Raw genomic sequence first — 27,349 nt, forward strand, 5'->3', positions numbered from 1 at the left:
TTTCGGGGCCTCGTCGAAGGGCCGCCGGCTACCGCGGGGCGCGGGCCGGGGGAAGAGGGGGCCGCAGGAAAGCGCTGGGGAAGGGTGCGGTAAGGGGCCGCCGGGCTCGGCGCCTTCCCTTCCCAGGTCCCGTCCCCCCCCCTCCCGGCGGGCGGGGAGAGCGGGGAGAAGATGGCGGCCATTTTGTGCTTGCGCAGAGGCGAAGGTGGGGGCCCCGGGTGCGGGGGGGATGGAGGGACCCGGCCGGGGGGGGGGGGGGGTCTCACGTACCGACTCCTCTTCCTTCTCCATGCCCGTGGGCATCTGCGGCACGGCCCGGTTAATGGAGGCATATTCGGCCAAGTCGGGCAGGTCCTCGCAGCGGAAGACGGGCAGCGGCTTGGACGCGTCCAGCGCCCGGGCCCGGAACGACAGTTTGCTCATGTTAGGCGGCGATGGCGGCTCCGGCTGGGGAGGGGGGGGCGACAGCAAGAGCGCTCCGAGCTGAGAGCCGGACCCCGCCGAGCGCTCTCATGGAGGGACCGGGGCTCCCCCGGCAGGGCGGGGCGCACTCCGACACGGGGCCCGGCGGCGCCGGCTGGCGCGGCTGGGCTGGGCGCTGGCTTCTGTCCTCCGCCGCTCCGGCTCCGCTCAATACGCCACGGCCAACATGGCGGACATTAAACCTCGACTGGCCGCCTCTTTCAGCCAACCCCAGCGCCACAGCCATTCCCACACTGCATCGCGCAGGGGCGCGGGCACAGCGCCGCCCGGGGGAGAGCGCGCGCAGCGCGGGCACGGGAGCGCGGGCTCGGGAGCGCGGGCGAGCTCGCCGCGGCCGGGCAGCGGGCACGGGGCACCGCTCGCGGGGGTGGGGGCGCAGCGGCTCCCTGTCTCTCGTGGCGGGGCAGGAGGGGAGGGCCTGCTCCTCAGTGCGGTCGGGGCCGCTCCGCTCGCCTGCTGCCGAGTTGCGCTGGTGAAGGCGCGCTCCGCTCCTACGGGGGCAAGGCGATTCAGCTGGCCCCGGGTCCCGCCGCCCCCCGGAGGGGCAGCCTGCCCCAAGGAAGAGCGGCAGCGCCTTTCCCTGACGGCCTCTGCGCGACGGGAAGCCCGGGGAAGGGGAGCGGGAAAGCACCGGCCCCGACCTTTCCGTTCACCCGGGGGGCCGGCCGGGCGTCGGCCCGAAGGACAGCCTTGCCCCGAGCGCTGAGCTCACCCCGGCCCGGCCGGGCGGCGGCGGCGCGGCTACCCGCTTCGCTTCGAGGGCGGCGGCCTCCGAGCAGCGGCCGGAGCGACGCCCGGCGCGGGGGTCCGACTGCGGGGCGGCCGCGCAGCCGAGGAGCCGCCCAGGGAGGGGGCAGCGCTCCCCGCCTCAGGGCCCGGCCCGGGCGCTGCGGCGGGTGGCAGCCCCTGTACCGGGCGCCCCGCGGCGCCTTCGGGAGTCAGGCGGCACCCGCTGCCCCCGCCGCGCCCGGGCCCTCCCTGCACCGCGGAACCCAGTTCGCATTCGTATTAAATGAAGGAGACGCACAGGCACCTCCCTGAAAACGCTTAGCACGGCCAGAGGCGGTCATCTCCACAACGTTATTTCTCAGAGGCTTTCAGAAACTTGGTCCGGTAGCGAAGTGCGGGCGCGTGAACTAGTTTAACCCTTGCCTGGATTTAAGTTACGTTACCCGTTCAAGCGAACTCGCTACAGGTAAAGGTTGGAACTAATGTGAGCATGTCTCATTAGGTAGCTCGTTTACATCTCAATGATTCCATTAAATTGGTGGAGTATTCTACTATAAGAGAAGGGTCGGAAATTTGGAATCTCACTTGTCTCAGCGATATCTCCACATGCCGCCCCAGGTCACCACAGCCCAGCCATAATAAAAACGTCAAAAACCGTCTCTCCCAGGCCCTCGCTAGAGCTGTCTAGTTAGGGAACACTTCACGTGCTTATTACGTATGCTATGTTCTTGCATTAAGTAATAATGTAATTCTAGTTCTAGAGTTAAATAAATCCACCTTCTTGAAGTTATGTTTGCTTTCACTAAAAATTGTGGTTTGTTTGACTTTTAAGTATCCCTCTACTTTTAAAGAAAAATACTGTAGTTTTGTGCTGTTACATGAGAATCAGTAGACAGAACTTGTTCTTTAGTACATATTACTCCTGGGAAATAGAAATTTCAAAAGTAGGACATAAATGTAACAAAAGCATTAGAAAAGCTTTAGTTTGCTTAGTAATTTTTAAAATCTGGTATCTCTATAATAGAAGAAAAAGCCATTTTATTTTTTTAATAGCATCACCTCTTTAATAATACCACCCATCCTCAACATTAACCACCTCCTAGCCACTGGATTAAATACTGCTAGATACAGTTGTTAACAGCAATTTAAAGCCAACTATTTGCATGTCTAACTTCCCCATAGGTCTCCCAAACTGTTTCACCTGCAAGTCATTTAGCTTCACAGCCTCTCTGGGACAGGAAATTGTATCTGCATTGCAAACGGGTAATGCCGTGGAAAGCAGCTGCTAGGGAGAAAGAGGTGTTTGTTTTGTTTTTTTTTTTTTAACAGGAGGGTTGATTTGAGTTTTTTTGTGTGGTTTTGGGGGGTTTGTTTTTTTTCTAAAGGAGAGTGGCATCAATTAAGGAATATCATTGTATTCATTTGTATTTCGGTAGTTATATCGGAACCAAACGTTACAAAATGCATATTGCTTTTTACACTGATTTTAAAGCTTAATGCACGTGCTAGCTAGAAATAGTAATCCTAAAATAAACTGAACATAAACCTACAGTTTTCCACAAATACTGAATAATTTAATTTATCCAACTAACAGACAGGTAAGGTGATGACAAAAAAAACCCAAACCAAACCACCCAAACAACATGCTCTCATAGATTGGCTTTGACCTAAAACTCTAAATGAAAATTAAATACCTGGCAGCTAAGCAAAAAATAAGCTATTAAATATAACTCTCCACTTCCACTGATGAAAGAAAAACAATACAAATGAAAAGCAAGTATAGAAAATATCCTGAACAATAAAGAATATTCAAGTTTATAAAGTTATCCTCAATTGACCTTTGCATTTCTAACCCTACCACAGGCTTGCAAAAGTGCAGAACAAGCAAAATGGACAATAGCATTTGGATACAAACAGGACAATATGCATTAAGAAAGAGTTTTGGCCTGAAACTCTTGGACTCATCAGCTTCTAATGTTTTGCCAACAAAATACATTGCATTTAACTGTTTTGTAGAAGTTGATTAGTTCTCAAAATTACCTAAATTAATTTGATATTAAGATGAAAAGTGTGATATCTGAAAACAGTGCGACATCAGCCCTAATTTCTGTTCTGTAAAAGCGGTAACAGGAAAAATGTAAACAGAGAGAACATAAACAGACTGATGTTCCTGTTTTACCTTCCTTTCAGTTAGGATATGCAGATATATTTTGTTTTACCATTTTGTAGCATTTACCAACATGCTTACATTACCTTTGTAGACATCAGTGCTGCACTATGACAGTAGTTAATGTAAAATTAGTATGTTTTGCATGATGACCAAAATACTCTTTGCCAGCTCTCAGTAAAAGATCAGTGAGTGTAAACTCCTTTGTTGTACCAAAGTGCTATCTGTCCATTTTAAAACCTGGATTCTAATGAACTGTGATGTAACTGAAATATAATGAATATGGCATTTCTAACTACTGTGTGTGTGTGGGTGTGTGTGTGTACAAACCACTGAAATTAGATCTTTAACACTGGAGGCATTTTTATTTCAGGCTCCATCTTTTTATGGTCTCAAAATACTTAATTAAAATGACAAGCTTTACTAAAATGAAATAACTTTGTATACCAGCTATGTAAGTGGTAAATTTCAATATACATTCAGAGTACTCTATTCAGACTGAGCATTAAGGGCAGAGATCCAACAAGCCTGAGCTGTACAGCTACAGAAAGGGATCTTCTGTGTTATCATCTAAATCAGGTTTGTGAAGCGCAAAAACTTAACTTGCTACTGTGGTTTGCAAGTTCTATGTACCATTTGACAAGTTTTTTTATAAATTTTAGCATTTATTTAGTTTTGTGGCTTAAAACTATTTCAGTAGTTTCTTTAAGCATGAGTTGTAGTCTTCTGAACGTGGGTTTAATATTGTCTACCAATGGCAATCATAATCACAAAATAGCGATGCATAAAGGTCGTATAGATTAAACTGTGTGTCATCTGTGGTGTTTTCTGGAATCAAGCAACTCCATATTTTAAGTGTATAAAATTCTAGGAGACAGTTGTTTGACTTCTAAAAAACCTATTTTCTTTAATATATTCTTGGTTTTGTTTTTTATATTAGGAGTTTATCTCTAATTAAGTACTTTATTTCAACCTTTAGCTCCTTTATTTTATGTTGCCTTTATTTAAAGGCTGGTATTACATATATGAGTTTTATATTGTTCTACTTTTAAGGAAAGACTTTTATTTGAGAAAATAAATATCCACAGCAATATGTAGTGTTATACTAACAGTGAACATTTGATGTCATTCCACTCTCCAGCCTCATTGGAAGGGGATAGTGTTTGGTTTTGAGAGTTTCTGAAGCTGTCTTCCTACCTTGTCTTTCCCCCCAAAACAGATACACTGGAATACAGAATCAAACTGCTATTAGAAACCAAGTACATTTGACTCCTTACATACATACATTTTTTTCTAGCCATACTTTTCTTGTACCTACTTAAAACTTTACCAGACAAGAATTAAAAGTAGAACGTTAAAGGTAAAACATTTCTCACTTGCCAACTATTTAAAAATAGTTTTTACATACATAATGAAGTATTTTCATAAACTGAGGAATATGCTGAGTACATTAAATGATACACTAACTTGCTTATTCATAAATATTTGCAATATTTCATTTTTCTCACTCTGGGAATACTTAACACCCTGCTTCTCTTAATGTACAGCTCACTAATTCATTGTTTATTTATATAGCAATTTTGTTGACCTGGTTTTTTGCCTTTTATCTCCATAAATGCTGACTACTCTGAACTGATAAAAAGCATCACTGGTGTTTCTTGCCGCCCCCCCCCCCCCCCCCCCCCCCTTGCAATAATCACGTATTAAGAAATGACGCGTTATGAATTACCATACTTTGATGTCTTTCCCTTACTCTTAGGCTATTTGGAAAGATGTAGGTGGCGCTTTTGTTTTGTAGTAAGCTATTACGGATTCTGTAAGTATATTCCTATTTGCTGGTGATGCTTCTGTTCACATTTGCTTCTCAGCTATCTTTATTTTTTTCTTTATATTTTGTAACATTAGATAGCTGTATTCTTTTAGATCATCTCAGTGAGCTACCTGGAGTTTGAATTAAAATGAGATAAGTGTAGGCAAATATGACATTAGAGGTTCTTCATTATTTTATAAAATGGCGCATTAGACTAGTAAGTAGATGCATATAGAAATTATCTTAACAGCAGGAAGATTTCAACCATAAATGAACTGATGTAATTCATAGTGAATTTCACCTTATTTGCTGGTGTCAACTTGTCTGTTTTAAAAGAGATAATGGAACTGTCAAACACTGAAAGAGTTCAGACACCATACTACAAAACCGGTGCAGAACACATTCGTGATAGCTTCTGCCACTTTTTTTAAAGGTAACTTAGTGTTTCATAGCTTTGGCATCTCAAAAAATGGGCTGATATATTCACTTAAGTTATTTTAGGTGTTCGTGGTTGAGATGTGTTAGGTACTTCTCAAGGCTCTTCCCGTGAGACTATCACTTTCTCATATATTGCCTTTGTTAACAGTATCAGTTTAAGATACTGTGGTCCGGCTTTCTGCGCTGCCATTTGTTCTTTCTCCTCTCTAGCTGCACTGCTCCTTCATTTGTATCAGCACCCTTGCTCACGAAGCTGCACCAACTACCAAGTGGGAATTTGATCAGATACTTCAACAACTCAGTAAAAAACCCCAACTACATAAATCAGAAGCAACTTTAAAAGAGCCATGCTAGAAGTTATATTCCCTCACTAGCTAGTTTACTGCCGCTGCCCTTTTCTTTCACATGATACAGTTTGTGAAGGCTACAGAATATAGTAGTCTGGAATGATAAAACATGTGCAAAACCATGTGAAAATGATCAAACTGTATATGCAGTTTAATATACACTCAAAGCAGTAATACACCATCATATGCTATATATAAAAACCTTTGCATACAAGACTAGTGTCTAAACTAGCCTGTAAACGAAGGATTTCTTATTTTCTTTCAGACTGCTAACGTATCACTTCGTATGGGTGGGGCTTTACAGTTTCAAGTACATCTATAACAGGCAACATTTTTCTATATGAGTGGAAGGATTTTAATGCTGATTTAATGGTGTAGTCTTATTTGGGGAATGGGTTGCCAGCCATACATATTCAACAGTAGGTATGCATAGTGGATGAGTCCAGCATCCTCAGGGAAATTAAGCTGAGCCTCAAAGGCATTATGCCACTGAGCTACATCCAAAAGAGGAGGAAAAGTCACTAGCCAGCAATTCTACTGAGAAGAAACAAAGCTGAGAGAGAAGAAGCAAAAGCTGTTGCCGCATGTCTACTTTTGCAGCTGTAGCTAAGCTCTTAAAGATGGTGGAGGCAGCTGCTTCCATAGGAGGTGCAGAAAGACTGCAAGAACTAATGTCTTAGGATTATTATTTTACAGACTCAACCTTTGTCCCAACATCACCTGTACAGATAGGAGCCCATTTTGCCTTTCTCTTACCTAAAATGTATCTGAAGGCACTAAGGGTTTGTGGGAGTTTTTTAGTACTGTCAGAAAGGAATTAGCTTCCTTTATATAGCTTGTTCAGGAGATTTAAGTTTTTATGTGTATAGGGAAAACACATAACAGTAGAAGCAGCTATTCTGTTAGATATAGCAGTGAAAAAAAGATAAAAATTGTATTGAGACCCTTCTGTATGGAAATATATCTTTCCCTGTTTAAGTTTCAATGGATCCAGAATAGTTATCCTAAGAATTGTAAGGGTTAAAAGACAAGTGATTTCTATTTCTTCTTCCCTTTCATTCCATATTATGTATTCCTTCCAAAATATTAGGTTAGACGCACCTTGAATTCTTGCTTTAGTAATCTTCTCCAGCAACTTGTTTCACAGAATAATCTTATAGGATTAAGTAGTAAGAGAGACAAAGTTTTAAGGAGTACCCTTTTGCAAAGTTTAAAAAAAAAAAAAGGGGGAGTGGGGGCCAAAAAAAAAAATATGCAGAAGTTTCTGACTTCATGCTCCAGGTTTTTTTAAAACCTTTATCTAAAACATTTTCTATTCTGAAATACAAGACAATAATAATATTAAAATCAATTTATTCTTTTTTCATGCTAATCACTCTAAAACATTATGATAAACAACATTTGAGCTGGGCAGACAGGCTAGCCACCTCTTACTTGGGCATGGACTTCTGCAAACATTGGTTTATAACACATGAATAATTTCTGAGTCAAGTGAGGTTAATCACATGGTTATGCATTTCCAGTAGAAGATTTTTGCCCTTCTGCTGCCTCTTATCCTTTTTTTTTTTTTGCTGGAAATGCAAAGGATCAAGGGGGTTTTTTTGGAAGCCAAATACAAACAAAAAAAAGTAAACAAAAACCGAACCAAACCCAGCCAACCAACCAACAAAACTCAAACCAAATTTACAAAGTCTCAAAAGTCTCACATCCTCTTGCCAATGCAACTTTTAATTCATTAATCAAAGAGATTAGTCTAGACTACTTTTATATTCTGCATAGGATAAGGTGAAAAGCTAGAAATGTAAAACAAATCGAGAAATTATTGTTGTACATAGATCCGTAGTACACAGATGGTAGGCACAGTGATGCACACTGTCCTGAATCCTTCAATTGACCTTTTTTTCAATTAAGCTAGAAATAAACAAAAAAACCGCACACCACAAACACACACACCGCACCACCACATAAACCTTAGGCTGCCACAGTGCTCACACACTAAGCCGGGATAAAGGACTAAACTGGGGACAAGCTACATTCCTCTGCATAAATTTAGAAAGTTTACTACTACACTATCAAATGCATGGCTCTATGTATGTGCAAATATATAGCATATTCAATCTAGGTAAACTCGTATGTTCTAACTTTTAAAATATTTTTAAAAATAAATAATTAACATTAATACCTTCCACTCCCAAGACAGGATTTCTATCCTGCAAGTCAATATCTGAAAATTGTTTCAAGTGCTTTAGAGTTTCCTGATGGCATGTTCAAGTATTTGCAAAACTTCAGAATTGCATTGCTGATGTTAAATAATGTAGTTATAGTCTGTTATCTACTCTATAATGTCAAATGCTTTAAATTGCAGTTTCTGAATCAGAACGAAAAGTAGTATTGTGTGCTTGCCTCTGACAATTCAGAAAAACGTTGATTTATATCTAGGTAGGAATTATCTAAGCTTCAGAAGTCTTTTGGTGCAGAAAAGTATACTTGCATCTTGGAACGAAGAGGCATTTCCTGATGTGTGTGATGCATATGGAGTAGAAGTAGGGGGTGGTCAAGATATATATATATTTTTTTTTTTTAATGTGTTAGTGGAATATACCTACATACCTACAGTATAACTAAACTCTTATGAATTCCAGATCAAGTTAATAGGATTGTATTATTAAGTACTTAACACAGGCTATACCACCTCTACTTAAGGTAAATAAATTTCTCCAAAGAAAGGAAAAAACCAAATAGCTCAGCTTCTGGATTTCAGAAGTCTGATGTTATTAGTTTGCAAGCACACAAAAATTCTTTCAACCTCACGTGGATTTCTTTACACTACACACTGTATTTTGAAATATACTTCTAAATCAACCATGACAGGATGTTATAAAGATATTGTCTCCTGGGATACAAACTAATCATGATCGTATTTATAACCAAACAATTCTATAAACACTTCAGAAAGCTCAAATAATATTGCTGTATTAGTGGGAAAAAAAGCTAATTAAGTTTGAAAATACATATCCAGCAGAAGAGGCTAGATCTGAATACCAAACTGATCTGGTAAGACTGTTTTTATTATTTTTTTTTTTTTATATATATATATATATATACACACACACGTATATATATTTGAATGATAGAATCAGGCATAAAAATTGAAAACTTTGATTGGTTTAACTTGGAGAAAATACATTTTCAGTGGTTTTTTGACATTTAGAGAATGAAAAAAACCTTGCAGGATGTGGGCAGATGTTGAGAGGGAAAGTGTTTTTGTTTAGATGGAAATATGAAGTTGTCCTGAGAAGAAAGATTGAGAAATCATATTATATAATTTTCTCTATGTCACTAAGGTAAGTGGGCACAGAAAACTCAATCTGATGTGATACCACTGGCATTTTTTGCATTTTCTTCCTCCTCCCAGCCCCCCCCAAATGAAATCCTCAAGTCTGCTGTAAGGGCAACCTGAGAAATACAACCAAGTAGAAAGCAGTTTTCTCAGATCATTTAGAGTACAAGCAGTCAGGTCTTTCAGCCCCTCACCTCTCTCCATGCAGACACTCCATTTTTATTCTCTTATTAAAACAGTGCATTTTACAGTTGTTTTGTAGTCAATGGGCTCGCAGATAAGTGATCAATAGAAGGTCAATCTGTTATTTAACTTGAAATTTAGACAAAATATGTAAATATCTATAATGAAAAGCAAGGAAGACTTTGAAAAACAGAGGATGTTACAAATAGTTAACAAAACATGGCCCTGAGAGAAGGAATAGACACCATAAATATGTCAAGCTGGGGCATAACAAGATAAACTCGAGGAGAACCAAACGGTCAATGAGACCAAACAGAAAAATGCTTGAACTGTGTGAACTCTCCTAATCAGCCTAACTAAAAGATCCACCCTCGAGCCAAGGAAGCCCCCTACTAACAAAGCCCCCTCCCCACAGAAAATGCACTGTGAAAAAAAGAATGCTGTACCTCTAAATGGAGACGAGGCTCCTAAGAAACAATGAGAATTGTGACTAAATGTGATTGTAAACAATTGTTCAAAGTGTATAAAACGTTTGACTATGTGTTTAGAGGTGTGCTAGCTTTGTAGATTTACCACCTAGCACCCACCTCTGCGCAGACATACAGTAACTGATACCTCGGCTCCGTGTACCAGCCTGGCTCCCTGCACACCGGGTGACCAGCTCCGCTTGTGAGGCAACAGCTTGACACTTGATCTGCCCAGGAGAAGAGGACAAACCACTGTCGTTAACACAGGGCCCTGTGCACAAGCCAGGTGCTGGTCACGAGTGCCAAGTCTGCTGAAATTCATCTGATTTGTAAGGAAACTCAGGAAGAGTTAGCACAAAAGGACATGACCTAAAAAGCCGGGGAGAACGTACAAGTCAGGAAGGAGAACAGTTTCTCACATTGAAGTAGCTCATCTGAAAGTCTGCTTGACTAGAGCTTCCAAGTTCCACAGATTGCTGCATTACCCAATTTTTAGCTTGGAAATTGATTCAGAGATGACAAAAGAAATCAGAATACTTTCTTATGGAATCTTCATTCATTCCGTGCAGAGTCATGTATTTTTTTTCCCTCTGTTACACAGCATGGCTTCTCCTTAAAATATGCTAATTGTGGCACTTTTCTTGAATTTTAAATACACAATCACATTGTCTAAAGGCATCAAGATATTCTATATCATATAGATAGGTACCTTTGAGACCATCACAACTGGCATAACTGCTCTGCATTATAACATTTTAAATTAAATTTTGTATTTTCTGAAGAAAAAAACTCTCTGAACCAATTCATCCAGGTAACACGCCCTATCTATACCTGGCATTACAGATGGAAAGCTATCAGGTAAAACGACCCTTTGAAGAAATTATCCTTTCAGACATCAGGTTATGGCAGCACCAAGATTCCTAGTAAACATATACAGGACCTCAAGGATGCCTGTAATGCTGAAAGGCACAGATCTGAGTCACCTATTCTTTTACTCTGTTTGAGCAAACATGGAAAACTCTTTTATTTGTGTTAATATTCAGGATGTACACGCCTGTGAGGCCAGGGGCATCTTGCATCCATTTAGCAAGTTTCTTAAAGATCTGAAGGGGAGAGAGGATTAAAGAGCTAACTTTTCATTGCCTAAATCATGCACAAGTTAGTATAAGTAATCATTGGGGCATGGGATTTATCTGATTAAGTAAGAACATTCACATCTGAGCTAGTCATACTAGGCAGATGGAGATCTGATCAGGATACTCAGTGAAGTTTAAAAGCTCATTCGTATTGCAGCAGAAATCCAGTATTTTTTGGTTTGTTTGTTTGTTTTTTGTGAGGGGACTTTTTGTTATTATTTTTTTTAAAGGTGTGATTTACTTGTCCTGTTTCTTCTCAATGACTATGCTTACAGATTTAACAATACCCATCTAAAGTATGGTGAAGCAAGTTTTACATCAAGGGTTTACTATACAGTGCTTCCAATTTATTCAGAAGCATAGTTTACTGTTACACTATGAAGCATGAATTAACACCACCTGACAGGCTCATTACCTAGTTATCTAACCATACACTTGTAAGCACAGGTCCCAGAGAAAAACCAAACTGGAACCTGACAAGAAGTGGACTGCCCTGGAAGGAACAAGTCCTTGATTCTGCTCCCTCTTCCTGGGGCTTCCTACATTTTGCATTTAAACATTATTAACTAAAAACCATGAAACAGACCTCAGAGCAGGGATGAGATCCAACCCGTGTTTTCCCCTCTTCCTCTGGGAATCCCAGTGCTCAGCACATTGTAATATCTAACTCCTTTTATCTTTCCCTAGCTAAAGTGATCCAGATTGTCTTCAACAACAGAAGACGGACAGTCAGCCTCCCATCATTTGAGACCTTTTGCTCCAGGTTTGAATTCCCACAGACTGCAGAAGGCCTAGCATTTACAGTTCTTGCTATTTTTACTGGTGCTCAAACCAATAGACACTGGCATCTGTAACTACTGTTTTCTATTGTGTGGTATTGTATGCCTTTGAGCAACTTTCCATTTACCGTCTGGGCCCTCTACAACAGCATCTCAACTCCTTGCACAACTAGTGAAGACTAGTACTCACATGTTATTTGGCAGTTCCTATCTCTTTCTGTTTGACAGAGATAAGCAGAAAGAATAATTTTTAGCAAACTTACTTACTTTTTAAGCACTGTCATACCTACTTTAAGGGTCAAATTCTGACCACCGGTTTTAGGCTCTAGCTATTATCAGTAGGGAATTTATGAAAAAAACCCTTCCTATTAAGGAAGTTTGTAGTGTTGGTACTATCTTGCTGCTGGGGCCAAAGGACGGTCCGGTGGTAACACAGTATCCTGGAAACATGACTTAACAAATGATCTAAAGAAGCCTATGGGAGCTGAAGCCACTGGTATGCAGTCAGTCATATGTGTCCAAGTTGCTCAAAACAGCAAGCCAGAGAAATAATGTTTGAAAGCATTGATATTTGCCCCTTGACACCCCCACCCTCACCCCCCACCCCTATATTTACTAAAGCATTTAAAATCTAAGATTGTCTCAAGGATTTGGATCTCCTCACTATAACACGAATTAACTTCTCAAGCTGTTTGATAAAAGAAGAAAAATATGAGGAATGCTAAAAGGTGGAAGGATGCGCTAGCCATGTGGTTGCCTCTGGCATATAGGAGGTAGAGCAGATGATTTCATAACACTGATAAGCCATGCGAATACCAGTCTGGAAGAGGTGAGGAGGAACCTAACATTCTAGAAGATGAATGTCTGAAACGAGCAAGAAATATATCATCCTTTGTTCACAGCTGGGAAACGTGACCCTTGAAGCAAGTTTTCAAAAAATTATTAATCCCTGTAACTTGATGCTGACGTGTGATGTGAAGTACTACAGATAGCAAAGTCATGACATAAGAAAGGTGAGAAACAAGACTATGTCACAAGGTTTAGAACATAAAGACACCTTTTCACCCCATCCTGAAACCTTGTTGAGTGTTGGGTCAAGGAAATAATAAACAGTTTAGAATCCTCAAAAGGGAACAGCCAGGAGTCCCAAACGCTAAGGTACGTTATCACCATAGGAAAATAGAGAACACAGTGATATATGAGTGAATGAAGCAGGAGTTATGGCTTTCGTTTGAACCAAGTCACAAATAATGTTCTTTTATACCACTAGCACACATCTGGGGAACTGTCTTCACACTATTATTGGCTAACTTTGGAAGCTGGTTAAATCTGCCTGGGATCTACACATCTGCGCTTCTATGACAATTTTAGACAGAGTGCCATCTTTACCCTGTGCCTCTTACTTGAGCATATAATACTAGTAACATTAGGAGCAGGAAGAATGTCATGAAGGCACACAGAGCATTTTGGTCAGTCAGGATGAGTTAAGATCTTGGAAAAGATTATTTGGTTTGCAGTAGGATGCTATACTTCAAATAGTTTTAACCCAAGAGAGCCAAATATCTTTGAAAGGTGTATGAAGTCTATATGGAGTTTCTAGGTAAAAGGGAAGCTATATTAGGAGAAAAATATATTAGTTTTGCCGTTTTAGAAAGGAAGGGATATATAGGCCGCAAAATGAAGAAACCCACAAAGAAAGAAAAAAACCCCACCAACCACAAAACAAAAAACCCTTATGTTTTAGGTCCTGGTATTCCACAGACAGACATTTCAGAAGGAGCAGAGCCGGGAAAAACACAATCCCAACAGACCTGCCCATCAGTAATGACTCTTCCAGGCATTTCTGCACAAGATGCAGAAGGTAAATTAGTTGCTATTCAGCTCTGAGAGGATGCTAAATCTTAATCCATTCTTATTCCTTATTGGCAACACATCTGCTGGCAACTATTTCTTGTTCAACAATGGCTCAGAAAGGAAGCAGGAGAGAAGTGAGGAAACTGCTGAATTGCAAAACAGCAGCATTTCGCTCCTCTCATCTTATGACTTCCTGGTAGTAGTAAGAGCAGACACTTTCATCAGATGCAACATCAAAGTTGCAAAACCATAACCAATGTTAATGAGTAGCCCCAGCTGAATGAGAAAGAGAAGAGCAAGTGTGAAGCAAGTTCTGTTCAGCATTCTTGTTCTTGCTGACTTTACTGAGCTAGAAGCTGACTCTGAGCAGCGACATCACAAGTAATCAGCTCATTCATGGCCTGTGTGCACAGGCTGCAGTCACAAGAAATCATCACTTTCATAGTCCAGGATGACAAGAGGAGCAGAAACATGAAATTACCTTCAGCTTATCGTTTGCTCAGTACTGTTGTCTATGGGTGAGCAAACTGAATGTTGGTCTACATGACGTAAAGAAGAAAATGAAAGTTGTATCAGAATTACTCAGATGTAAATAACCCAGTGATTGCCTAAGATTCATAATCATTGTAATAGATTCAATGATTGGCTCTACTTCCAGCGGCATAACCCGAAATTCCAACCTTGTGACCCAGTGATCAAGTCTCAGAGATGGAAGGTGTCCAAAATCCACGTTTTCTAAGAGGGTCCATATCTTGATACTTGTTCTCAAGACCTAAGAGTTGTACCAGGACACAGAAGATGTAATGGTCACATTGCACTGTCATAGGCCAACAGCACTCTATGCTCTAGCCAAGACCTCATAAAAGCACATCTTGTCTGACACAGAAGAGATGCTAAAAGCTGACTGCTCTCTTGGATATTGATGTCTCTTACCAGAAGAAGGTTACAAGATATATTTACCTGACAGAAGTAAATTTTACCTAAAAAAAAAAAAAAAAAAGAAAGAAAAAAAAGAAGAGAAAAAAGGAGACAATTGCAGGTATCTACTTGAAGTTGTCTTTCAGTTTCCATGAAATTAAGTAACTTAATGAGCAAACTTTCCTTAAAAACAAAATCTAAATGCATTTTTGAAAAGTCAAATGCTGATAAGAAAAGACTGTTTCAAACTGTCTAGCATTTCTCAAATTTATTCTTTGAAAATAGTGAAGACATTGGAATGTAAAATAGATGTAAAGGTCTCTTAAATTTGTCAGTTTCATATCACTCCAAAATAATAGGCACATTGATTCCTTAAAAATGTGCTACATTTAATGTTAAATTTATTCCTGAACCTGTTGAGTTTTCTAATATATGCCTAGATCACAGGCTTGACTATGTCTTCCCACCCATCTTCTTAGACCATTAATCACTTCTGTTTTCTTAAGCATCTAATATGGATGTTAGCAGAAAGCCTTCTAAAACATTTGCACTTAGAACTGAGGTGATCTGTAGGTTGTAACAAAAGAAAACAACATATATTTATATATATATATATATATACTTTTATAAATACATGGAAAACACAAGCTCCACTTAGCAACAGGAAAGAAAAAATCCACCCACCTCAGGTGAATCCTGTTACAATCTGAAGGACTACGTGAGGTTTTCCCTTTACAATCCCACCATCATACACAATCCAAACTCATACAGACCTCCACAAGAAATTTGCACATGCAAGCACGCGAGCAAGAGGGACCTTACGGTTTAATAACTGGCAGCGAATATAACCTTTAACTTCACAACAAGCAAACAATGGACTAGTTGCACAATAAATGTGTACACCAAAGCCTTCCATATTGTATGCAAAAATCATTTTAAAACCTTTTATCTGCAGCCACTGTAAAATCATTTTGGGGGTGGGGCCGAAAATCTCATTACTGAAGAAAACTGGTCTCTAGGTACAGGATTGGGAAAAAAAAAATAATAAATTAAAATCCGCTTCATTACACAAACCAGTGAAAGGGTGAGGTCATGCCTGTTCCGGGCCATAGTTCATGCAACACTACAATTTTTCAGAGATACGATTCAATCGTCTTTCTAACTAATCTGCGGTTACTTTTGATACAGAGAAAAGGAAAAGATACAATAGATCAAACCGTGCCCCACCTTTCTCTGCCTCCCCCCAGCCAGGGACACAAATTGTTTCGGAGCGCCGCAGCGCCGCCAGCACCCAGCAATGCAAAACAAAAAAGATCTCCCACCGTGTGAAAAAAAAAAAAAATGCGCCTAGAAAAATGCCCAAAATTACAAAATGTCTCCCAAACGTACCTTCCCGGAGGAAAAAGAACAACAAACAAACCACTTATTCCTGCCCCCCTCCCCGCCCCAAGAAAAAAAAAAAAAAAAAAAAAGCCGAATGCCAAGACATCTAAATGAAACGTGGTGAAATAAGGACCTTTATATAACTAATGCTTTAAGCTAATTGCCACAAGAGCGCTAATTTGTAAATAAAAAGGTCGCTGTTTAGTAAGAGACATAACTTAATATAAACCCTGTTATGTCAATCTCCACCTTCACCATACCAAGGGCAGTTTCCCCCCGTACTTTAGACCAAAGTAATCCATCAAGGGCCATCACAAATGGCATTGTAAACTCTTTTAGCCACGACCATATAGCAGCGACATAATATGCTTCTTAATATATTAAAGCTGCGTTATATTTATAAAGACAGTCATATATTTGGTTCTGGATCCGCTTATTACTCGGTAAAGAAACCCTCCAAACAAAAAGCCAGAACCAAAAAAACAAGTCCATCTGGAAAATATCCGAGTTCTTACAGCCTTAAATTGAGCTGAAATTGCTGTTAAGCTTCGCGTGAATAAAATTTTAAAGAGGAAACAAAACTGACTTCAGTAATTGTCGATACTAAGGAGACACTGTTGGGTGGGATACATGAGATCAAAGCTAAGAAAAATACAAGGCTACGTTTTGTTCATCAACACAAGGAAAACCCTCCACCGCACCAACACACGCCAAAAAGACCGCAGCAACAAATATTTTTGGTTAAAACCACAAACTTACCTTCGGAGAAGGCAGTCCTTGCAAAACGGCTGTAACAATATGGACCGCATCCTCGCGCTGCTACAGCCTGCCACCTCCATGCTGCAAAGGGCTCCCCGAACATCCTTAAAATATTTCGCAAACGCAAAAAGTGGTGAGACTTTTTTCTTCCTTTTTTTTTTGTTTTGTTTCTTTTTTTCTTTTCTCCCCCCCCTCTCTTTTTTTCCTCCCCCCGCTCCCCGTCACCCCCGTCAGGATGGCCGGGCGAGGAAGGAGGCGGCTTCCCCCGGAGCCTGCGGGCGATGCCGGCGGGCGGCGGGCGCCGGGGCGGGGGAGCCCCCGCTGCCGCCGGGGTCACAACTTTGCCAGGGCCGCCGGCGGCTCGATGGGCTCCGCGGGCAGCTGCCCCGCCGCCCCCCCTCCCCTCCCTCCCCGCTCCCCCCCCGCCGCCGACCGCCGCCACCGCCGCCTGGAAAAATGCAGTGTGCCATTTTACACCCGCCTTTGAAACACACAGGACCAAAGTCTAGCGCTGGTTTTCGGTGACACTGCAAAACTACGGCTCGCTCCGCGCAACCCCTCGGCCTCATCCCTCCCTTCAGTGACAGAAGCCGCCTCTTGAGAATTAATAAAGAAAGACAGCTGGAGAAAATAATTCCGAGACTTTGCCGCTCTCCCTCCCCCCGCCCAGCCCCCACTCCTAACCCCGCAGCAAGTTTCTGCAGCCGAGCGCATCCCTCGGCCTCTCCCCGCGGCCCCGGGCGGCCCCGCAGCCCGGCCCGCCGGGGTCCGGCAGCCTCCCAGCATCTAAAAAAGCCAGTCATGCCTGGAACAAAATCCATGATTCCTGGAAAGTGGAGACTCTTGAATCCCAACAAATACTCAATGTACTTACAAATAGAAATACCTACCTTATGAAAGAACTAAATTAACACTAAATTCAACAGATACATCCGTTACGGCAGGAATAGTTTTTCCATAAATACTGTTTTAAAAACCCCTCCTTATACTGACTGACAGAATTCTACCATGCTGCCCACAAACAAAATGGCTGTGGCACTGAGTTTTTCGGTTCCTCCCACTGTGCCTCCCCCTGGCCTCCAGGAAGTGGTAGAAATCCAAAATAAAATCCGCACGAAAAGTACAATGCATCGCCTAAACTCCGTACGGCACCCCCAGACATCACGGCTAGTAAAGCAGATTTACCAACGTTGTACTTTCTCGAGGATTTTTATTGTTTTTTAAAGGGCATCAATCACTGGGAATTTACATCACTGTGTAATTTGAACTTCCTGCTTTACATATTTATAAGGTCTTTCACCTATCTTGGCAGGCTTTCAAATTAAGTGGGTTGGGAAATCTGATGCTGTGGCTCTAGTTTGTGAGCTGAGTCAGGTAGTCCCTGCTGGAGCAGTGCTGTGGAAAGACGGGCAAATTCGAACGCTTTCAGTGTTTAGGGCAAGATAAAACCACCCCCTAACATATTACAGTCTCCTAAGTGAGCATGTCTGAAAGGTCTTTCCCAGCCTAAATGACTCCGTGAGTCTAAGTAGGCACAGAGTGGACACTGCAATGAGGATTCTTGGCGATAACTGACATTTAGGCCTCTTGCATAGAAGTACACATTTCACAATATGTATTCTTTTGCACCTGTGGTTCACAAGTCTGCCTGAATTATGATTCCTGTGGAAATAATCTTGCATTTTCTCTTATTATGACCTTGTATAGTATTGCAGCTCTTTAACTTTCTTGACATTCATCTTAAAATGAATAGGAAAATATGGCATGTTTAAATTAAAGACGATCATAAAACTGCTAATATGTGGTCCTCTAGCTGAGCCACCACTCTTGCCAGGCAGAGGGATAGCTCCTCTTGCACACTGCTTCATGGGCTCTGGGGCCTGATTCATTTCCCATGAGAGTCCTTTTACTGCCTTTAGTAGGAGTTACAATGGAGATAGGCTGTCAGACCTGCTGAGCCTGATCCAGTGCTATATTAAAAGACCTGAATTAATATTCCTATCCACTGCTATTCTAAACCTTTTTCAGAGGCAATGGAAAAAACAGTGAAGTTGGTGATTTTTTTTCCTGAACCACCTCTTATTTCTAGGTCAAACAAACAACAACAACAACAAAAAAAACAACCCAAAAAACAAACCTGCAAAGAACTCGGAGCAAATTTTGCGATTATTTGTATTTGTTTGTATTACACTGCTATCTAGTAGCCTTAATCCTGGACTATGATCACAATGATATACTGTATAGAAATATAGGAATATAGGGCAAAAAGATAATTCCTGCCCTGAAGAGCTCAAAAGTATAAAACAAAAGACAGCAGATGGCTACAGGCAGATGAGGGGAAAAGGAAACAATGAGACTGTATCGATCAGCTGGGAAGGCAGTTTGCAACACACCATCAGCCTAACTCGTTTCTGTGTATACGTCATGGTGAAGAAGACATAAGGTGGGATTTGATGAAGGAAATTAATTGGCTTTGTGGCTGTTGAAAGAAAACTTCTCCAGCAAGAAGGACAGGATGGAAGATAGCACAAAGACATTTGTGTGAAAAAGGAGCAGATGTCTACAGAAGTTAATCAAATTGGCATTAATATTTTTTTATAATGACAGAAAATAGATAAGGGAAGCAGGCTATGAGAGCATTGAAAATACAGCTGCAAAGCTTATGTCTGATGTAGGAGAGACAATGAAAGGATCCAAAAGGCATAGTGACAGGGAAAAATCATAAACCAGGCCTGATAGCAGTTAACAAGCCCTAGAAAAAAAGAGATACAGTAGTTCAAATTATATGGGCCTGAAGAGATGTAGCATGCTTTTTATAGGAATAAAAGTGTTGTTCTTAACCATTAGTTTGAGGAATATGTGTTGGTTATCTGAACCTCTTTCCTAACTTGTATTTAGTGAATTCATAAGCACTGCTCCTGATGGTAGTGTTTATTATGTGAACACCTGCTTGTTAAATGGTCACCTCAAACTTGTTAATACAAGTAGATAAGCATGCGGGAGGGTTGGGACCAAAATGTCCATGCACAATGGGAAGGTTGTTCCTCCTGTCACCTGATTTTTGAGAAGCCTTAGTCTCCCTGCAGTGTCCCATAGATTAAATGTTCATCACTATCTGCCTCCAACTAGCGCAGGTCTGACAGAGCCCTCATCTAAATGGTGGAGGGGCCAGAAATGGCCAGGCAGCTCTGTTTTAGGGCACAACTACACCCAGGATAGCAAACCACGCTTTAGAGAAGGGGTATGGTTTGCAGGCTCACACCTGTCTCAGTACATTCTTTGTTGTCTTATGTGGCTGTAGGTTTTCAATTTTTTTCTTTCTTTCCCACATTTAGTAGTGGCGTTGCAGTAGTAGCAGGTGCATACTTGCACATTTTTTGTAATTCTTTTGCATGAAATACCATCCATATGATTGTATTTACTACAGCAACAATATGACAAACTCTTAAGTGTGTTGGCTAGCTAAGTTGGGGCTACACACTGCAAAGGAAATAACCTCAAATGAGCCAGGCCTTGGTGAAAGCCTGTGGAAATCTTATGGTGTGGCAAATGTAAAAGAATTGAACGGGATTCTTTTGTTACAGGCAAAACTAAACTGAACTATCCCAACTTTTCTTCTAATGTAAAGCTTACTAGTTCTGTAGATGAGCTGATGTATAGTAGCATTTCAAGCCAGGGTCATTTTCTCTCATGTTTGATCTCATTATTGGTTTTAACTGAAAATAGTGTGTATCAAGTGCTAAATGTTGAGAATTGAGATAGGGATTGAAATTAACCCTGTGGCTTTTTTTATCTGAATAAGTGTTCCAAGAAAAGCTGAACAATATGTTCTCATGCTTTAAGAACAACCCTCACTTGACTTGATGTCAAATTTCCCCAAATTTCTTATTGTTCACAGTAATTCCAAAAAGCACCACCATCCATTCTGTGTTCTTTTTTTTTTTTTTAAGCTTTGTCCAGTGCTTGGTGTGAATGTTCATCTTGAGATTTTACTTAAAAACTGGGAAATAGAATATCTGTATGGGAGCAAAGAAACAAACTAGCTATATTTTGGGATTCAGACTAACACAAAAAAGTGGCTAAAAACTGTTAGCATTCAAATAACACCTTCTTACTCAAATTAGTGAAAGTACTTTTTACATTCTGCTTGCAGTAGAATTGCTTTTATTATTTTTTATCTTTCACTTTCATTAATCTTTATCTTGCTCATAAACATTTAACTGTACTGCCATATTTTCCAAGTAGGTCTCCGTTTATACACTTGTAATAAACAAATTACACTGATCTTTTGACAATCTTTTCTTGATGTCTTTAGGAAAGGCAAGTCCTATCAATAGGTAGATAGCAATAGTTGAAGGGTATCAAAGTCCTTTTGCAACTGGTATGTAAATGATCATTTGTTTTCTTTTCATAAAAGTGGCATTGAATGTTTTTCAGTTGAAAGATCAACAAATACATTTTGCATATTTATTCAATAGATAATGTTCACATAGCTGCATAATTGCTCCTGAAGAATCTAAAAAACTGACTTGCTGTAATTTGGAAAATTCATAAATTATAGCATAAGAATGGATCATTGGTGTCTGACTGTGTTATAAAGGAGGACCAAGACCTCCCTAGCTTTCTTGTTTGATCCAGGTCAGGTATTTTTAAAAAGCATCCAGTCTAGACTTGAAGTGTATAGTGATAAAAAAGTCCACCATGATCTTCCCTAAATTGTTACAGTAACTACTTGACTCACTTGAAGTTTAACTTTAAATCACAGACTTTGTAACTTATTAAACCTCTTCTTTCCATCTCTCCGTCCAAGTTCTGGTTTTGTTTGAATATATACAACTCACAAAAGGGTACTCTTTGTTATGGATATTATGTGATCATAGGGCATCTCCAGTTTATCAGCAATCTTCATGCTTCACGAATCATGGACATCAGAAACAGGTGCAATGTGCCAACAATAGCCACACTACTTGCCACACACTAAAGGAAGGTACTTTCTGGTATTTTTTCTATATATCTTAACATTTCATTTGCTTTCTTGCTGCATTACCGTTACAGGTATCCCTGTATTCCCAAAGTCCTCTACAGTTCCAGATTCAGCAAGAGTATGAACTCAGTTGTAAAAGCTTTAATGTATCCATACTTAATGTATCCATTAAGCAAACCATCCCATTAATTTGTGTGTCCTTTGCACTAACCCATTTTCTGTCATACCTTCTCACTTATTCTGTCAGTAGGGCTTAACGCTCTCGGAATTTTGCTTTCACCTGTACACAGATATACATACTGCTCTGCTTATGCCCACCCTAATAAGCTGGTGCAAGTTGCCTTTTACCAATAACCCATTCATCACTATTTTCCTCTCATTCAAACTCTACAGTGTTGTGAGCATGAGGAAGGATTTTTTTTCTTATTAATCTTACTTCAAGCAGTGTTTTTGTTTCAGACACCGAAGCTGCACTGCTGATTTTTTTTTCCTTGTACTGGGACTTCATCTTCAAATACTTTATGATTAGATCAGATACATTTCAATTACAGTATTGTCATAGGTTGGTATGTCATTCATCCTTTGTACATCAGAAGTTCTGCCAGTGACAGTTCAGATGGTTTTAGGATGACATTCAGTGGCAAAAATTGTAAACAAAGAGCCAGGTCAGTATAGGTGGAAAAGCAATTAGTTACAAAAACGCATGGGAGTCTTCTGAAAATAAAAAACAGAAACAAACCTCCAAAACATGTTGCTGTTGGTTGCCAAGGTATGTGCCACAGATGTCTGAGCATAGCTTTTTCCCCCCTGTTTGTGTTGTATCCTTTTATGATTTGAAAGTATCTGCTCAGATCTACTGTACAGGTTGGTCAACTCATAACCTACATATTTTTATTAATTAACAATCTTAATGAGTTTTCAATATTATCTTCTGTTGAATTGTTGTAGGAACCAAAACATGCCATCCTTTCAGAATTAAATTTATGTCCATATGAAAAGTCCTATAAGGTAATATATTTATTAAAAGAATATTTTAGCTACACCACATTGGCACAGATGTGTTTTTAAAAATTCTGGTCTTTTAGTTGTCTATATGTAGTTGGTTGAAGATGTGGGAAAATACTGGGTGTGATTTCAGAACAAAGTCAGAAAAAAATGCTGGAAAAAAAAGCAGCTCACTGTGAAACCTTTCTTTTAACTTTGGCAACTGCTTGGTTGGGATTGTTCTGCATACTTTTCCTGTTATGTGCTGATATTTGAAACAAAATCACATCAGATTTTTGTGATCATGTGATGATCACAAAATGATCACAAAATGATGAATCAGTGAAAAATGATGATTTCAGGTGGAAGGTTATTAAATGCTTTTGAATCCAGACACTGGATCCTTATCTTTGTATTAAAATTGATGCTGAATAATAATCACTGCAATGTTTGCAAGCAGAAGTAACTGTTAAAGCACCTTTTTCACTTGCTTGCCTTCCTCTTTTATGTCCACGATGGTTCTAGTGGGAGCATTGTTCCCAGAGGGTAAGGTACACCTGTTGCTACTGCTGTTAAACAGTTTAGTCTGTTGTGCCAAAACAAAGGAACATGCAATTGATGCTTCTGCTTTATTAAATACATTCTGTTGTTTTCTCAGATTTTCTTCTGACAGTTAAGGGTATCTCTTGTGGATTTTATTAGATGAACTACCATTGGAGAGCATCTTGCCGTAAGTTTTATTATACCTAGGAAATTTCAGCAGAAATGCCATGGATTCAGATAAGGTGAATAATGGCTGCAGTCCATCTGTGTTTCGCTGACTTGCCTGCTGACTTGTTTATGTGTTCAGCAGATTTTATCTGTTCTTTTCCGAATTCACATTTGTCATTCAGAATAAAGGGCCACTGTTGAAAACATCTCAGAACCTTTCAGTCACTCATGGTGTTCACTTTTACTGCTGCTGCAAACAAATGCACCATCTGTATGGCAAAGGCAATGCTGTCACAAGTCAGTTTTCTTTTTTGCAGTGTTCTAATGCTGATGACATACCGAATGGAAGCCAGTTTAGTCAGCAAAAGCTTGATGAGCATAGGAAGAGCATATCGAGGGGAATTTAAGAAAAGCCTACAGCTGCAAACAGCTCTGAGGATATGTAGGTCTGAGATGACTGAACCAAAGTCCTCTACAGTTCCAGATTCAGCAAGACTATGAACTCAGGTGTAAAAGCTTTAATTTCTTCTCCTTGTTTCTTATTAAGTTTAGCCTATTTATAGATAATACTATTTAAATTTGGGTACCTTTCGCTGAGTAACTAGAATCAGACAGCATAAACTCTGGTCAGCAAGCTCAATGCCTTAATTGGTCAGCTCATCTGAAATTCCAGGATACAAATGATAAGGCATTAATTATTTTAAGATATCAGAATACAGTGGCTGCTTTTTCATACCATTATTAATTGCTGTTGGAAACCAAAGGACATCATATATGTCCATTATTATGTTGTCCATCGTATTCTCAAATATGAAATTGCCTATTTGACACACCTGCTCTTCTGCTTATTACAGAATTATTATCAGTGTAATATTTCAAACCACTCAGGGACAAATACAATATTTATGACCTATTTTTTGCCTAATTTTTCTTAAATTCCTTCTTGTATCCCTAATATTCCTGATGAAATAGTCTTTGCTTTTTCACATCCCTGTCGATTTGCTGGACATTCTGACTTATAGTATATATTTATTGGCAGTTTCCCTATTTTTAAGTTCAAACAATGTGTTTGCTATTAGTCTTTTCATTAATGTTAGAAGAAGCTCTGAAAATTAACCTGACCAAACTTAACTAGTTTGTGGATTATAAATGTAACCAATCAGCAAGAAAAAGTCTATAATAGTAGACGTACCATGTTGCAGGGATGCAGCCTTTTTATGTAATGGCTTGTGTATCTTATGTTATGCTGGTCCCAGTTTTGCCCTCCCTATGTGTACTGCACTAATACATTAACTCTTGTGCTGCTCATGGGCAGTACAAAATGTGCCCCTTGCCCAGCTGCTTCCACTCATAGGGACCTAATCATAAGAGCATCTCTTAGCTAGGGGCTTAGAAGAGTCTTTCTCTTCTATCCAAAAAAATACTCTGTAGTTTCTGCAAAGAAAAAATACCAGACCAAAAGGAAACACTCTATAAGCTAGATCTAGTACATGTACTGCCAGCTAGATCACAATATCTTATTTACACAGTAAATATCCAAGAAGCATTGCCAGAACCCTTTTGGTCTGAGCAAAGATGAAGCATATGTGCAGCATCCAAAATCTAAGTGTTCCTCAGTGGTTTGTAAATGGCACATCTGCAAGTGATGAGCTATACTTGTAACATTGATCATTAAACCTTACAGAAACGTGCTTCACAATCTGGTATAAGGCAGAAAAAAGCCTTTAGTTTTGCCTTACCCACTCAAGCCAACTTAAAAGAGGCATGCTATCAGTCCACAAATGTGAGAAAGGAGAACTTAACAGTTTATTAATATAAGCTTTATTTTCATAGCTGTTTGGTGCATCTCAGGTTCCTCTTAATTTTTAAAACTAGTATGAATTTTTTTTGTGATGATAGAACTTTACCTTTTACCTTATAAAGAGCCACTAACATTTCTTATTATTCAACTTTCCCTAAAATTATTTAACTTATAATTGATAAATATTTGAGAATCAAAATATGTATTTTTTAAGAATACATGATCTCTGAAAATGGTCTAATCAGTTGTGATTGAATGCTATTGAAACCTGGATAAGCCAGGATGTTCAGTTTGAAAAATTATATATTAGTCTCAACCATTCATAGTTTAGAAGTTTTTTGCAGCTGTATTTGCTGCTTTATGACTAGATTTTTAAAGGGGAACAAATGACAAGATATTGACTGCCAGCAAAGGTGTCTATTCTAGTATATATTCATTAGGAACTGAAGCTCCTTGTATTGAAAACATTCCTATTTTTGTCATTCAACTCTTGAACTAAAATATTGAAACATAAATGTAAGTAGGTCTTCACTGCAACTGAATCTTTTATAGATGAGACCTGAGCATACACTGGAATATGTACCATGAGAAGGTCGTGCAGCTGACTACTGTTCTGGCCAGGCAAAATATGTACTCTACCTGCAGTCTGTCTCTTCAGTGACGGAGGGCATAGCAAACCCTATCAATAAGGAACTGACCAGTGATTTAGCATTTCCCCCAAGTTAGCATTAGGCAATAGCTGTTCTTCACTGTTCAATGTATTTCTGGGCTATGATATACTCCTAAATTTTTATTTCTGCTGCTTGACAGGTCTGTTTATTCTGACCTGACATGAGTCAGCTGTGTGCCACTGCAGCAAGAAAGGCAAATTGGATCCTGGGCTGTATTCACAGGGACATTACTGGCAGAGACAGAGAGGTGATCATCCCACTCAGCACTTGTCAGGCTGCACCTGGAGTACTGTGTCCAGTTCTGGTCACTCCAATTCAAGAAACTTGTGTACAGATTGGAGATGGTCGAAAGGACGGCCACAAAGATGATCAAAGGGCTGGAGAACACGTCCTATGAGGAAAGAGGAGTTTGATACTTTCTCCTTAGAGAAGAGAAGGCTCAGGGGGACTGCATCACAGTATTCCAGTTTTTAAAGGGTGGCTACAAAGAAGGTGGAAGCTCTCACTTCGAAAGGAGCCACATGGAGGAGACAAGGGGAAATGGGTACAGTTGTACCAGAAGAGGTTTCATTTACAGTGAGAACAATCATTCACTGGAACGACCTCTCCAGGGATGTGGTAGAGTCCCCATCACTGTAGATAATCTCATCTAGGCTCCTTTTCCCATGAGAGGTTGGACCAGATGATCTTCTGACACCCCTTCCAACCTGGGCTATTCTATGATTTTATGTCATGCTCCACTGCTGTATTCTGTACTAGGGACTCCTTTCCTTCCTGACCTTTTGTCTTGCCATAGACCACATTTTTATCTTATTCTTTAAACTAGTTCATCCACTGGTTTTTAATCCTGGACTACCTTTACTGTGATCCTGTCTCTATTCCTGACTCTAGCCTGGAAAAGCTACTTTAAGCTGGCCTGTACCAGTGTGCTCAGTGCACATGCAGAGGACTGATTACACCTCTCCAGTCCTCAGCTGAGTTCCATATTTATTTATCCCAGGAATCTTCCAGACCTTTTCCCATGGCAAAGGTACCCAGGCTATTTGGTACTTATTCCTCCATTTCCTGTCCATCAGATGATGCATATGTCCCTTATCTCTCAAACAGTGCCTAACAGCCTTCTGTTGCCAGCCAGATTCTCTTGATGTTCACAGTCCTTCTCAGGGCTGTTGTGTGCCCTGCATGCTCTTGTATAAAGCTTTGCCATTCTTTTGATCATTTGTATGACTCTACTTTCCCTGACATGAGCTTCATTGCTCTTTTTCTCCCCATTCCACAGGGAATGCATGTCTTCTGTGCTTTCCCCATAAGAGTTTTCTGTTTCTTACCATTTGCAACACTATGCCTGTACCATTTTTTCATCTGTTGAGAAGATAAGACTTAGAGCCTATTAGAATTTTAAAGC

The 27,349-nt window shown here is 40.3% G+C and overlaps 1 protein-coding gene across 10 annotated transcripts in view; it reads right to left on the minus strand.

Annotated features, from left to right (window-relative positions):
- Nucleotides 1–17,842, minus strand: part of EPC1 (enhancer of polycomb homolog 1) — a 68,193-nt gene extending 50,351 nt beyond the window's left edge. For 3 of the 10 annotated variants that reach the window (XR_005827807.1, XM_040593609.1, XM_040593608.1), the window contains exon 1: nt 271–722. Coding sequence is in view for 7 of the 10 variants with exons in the window: in XM_040593609.1 (XP_040449543.1) it covers nt 271–423 (153 nt within the window). In the remaining 3 variants the exon portion in view is untranslated. Of the gene's footprint in view, nt 1–270; nt 723–16,793; nt 16,983–17,683 lie in introns of those variants that run through there. The other 7 variants (XM_040593603.1, XM_040593601.1, XM_040593602.1 and 4 more) reach the window with 5 other exon arrangements.
- Between the last annotated feature and the right edge of the window lie 9,507 nt (nt 17,843–27,349).

This window comes from Falco naumanni, chromosome 4, assembly GCF_017639655.2.
Source record: "Falco naumanni isolate bFalNau1 chromosome 4, bFalNau1.pat, whole genome shotgun sequence".
Lineage (NCBI taxonomy): Eukaryota > Metazoa > Chordata > Aves > Falconiformes > Falconidae > Falco > Falco naumanni.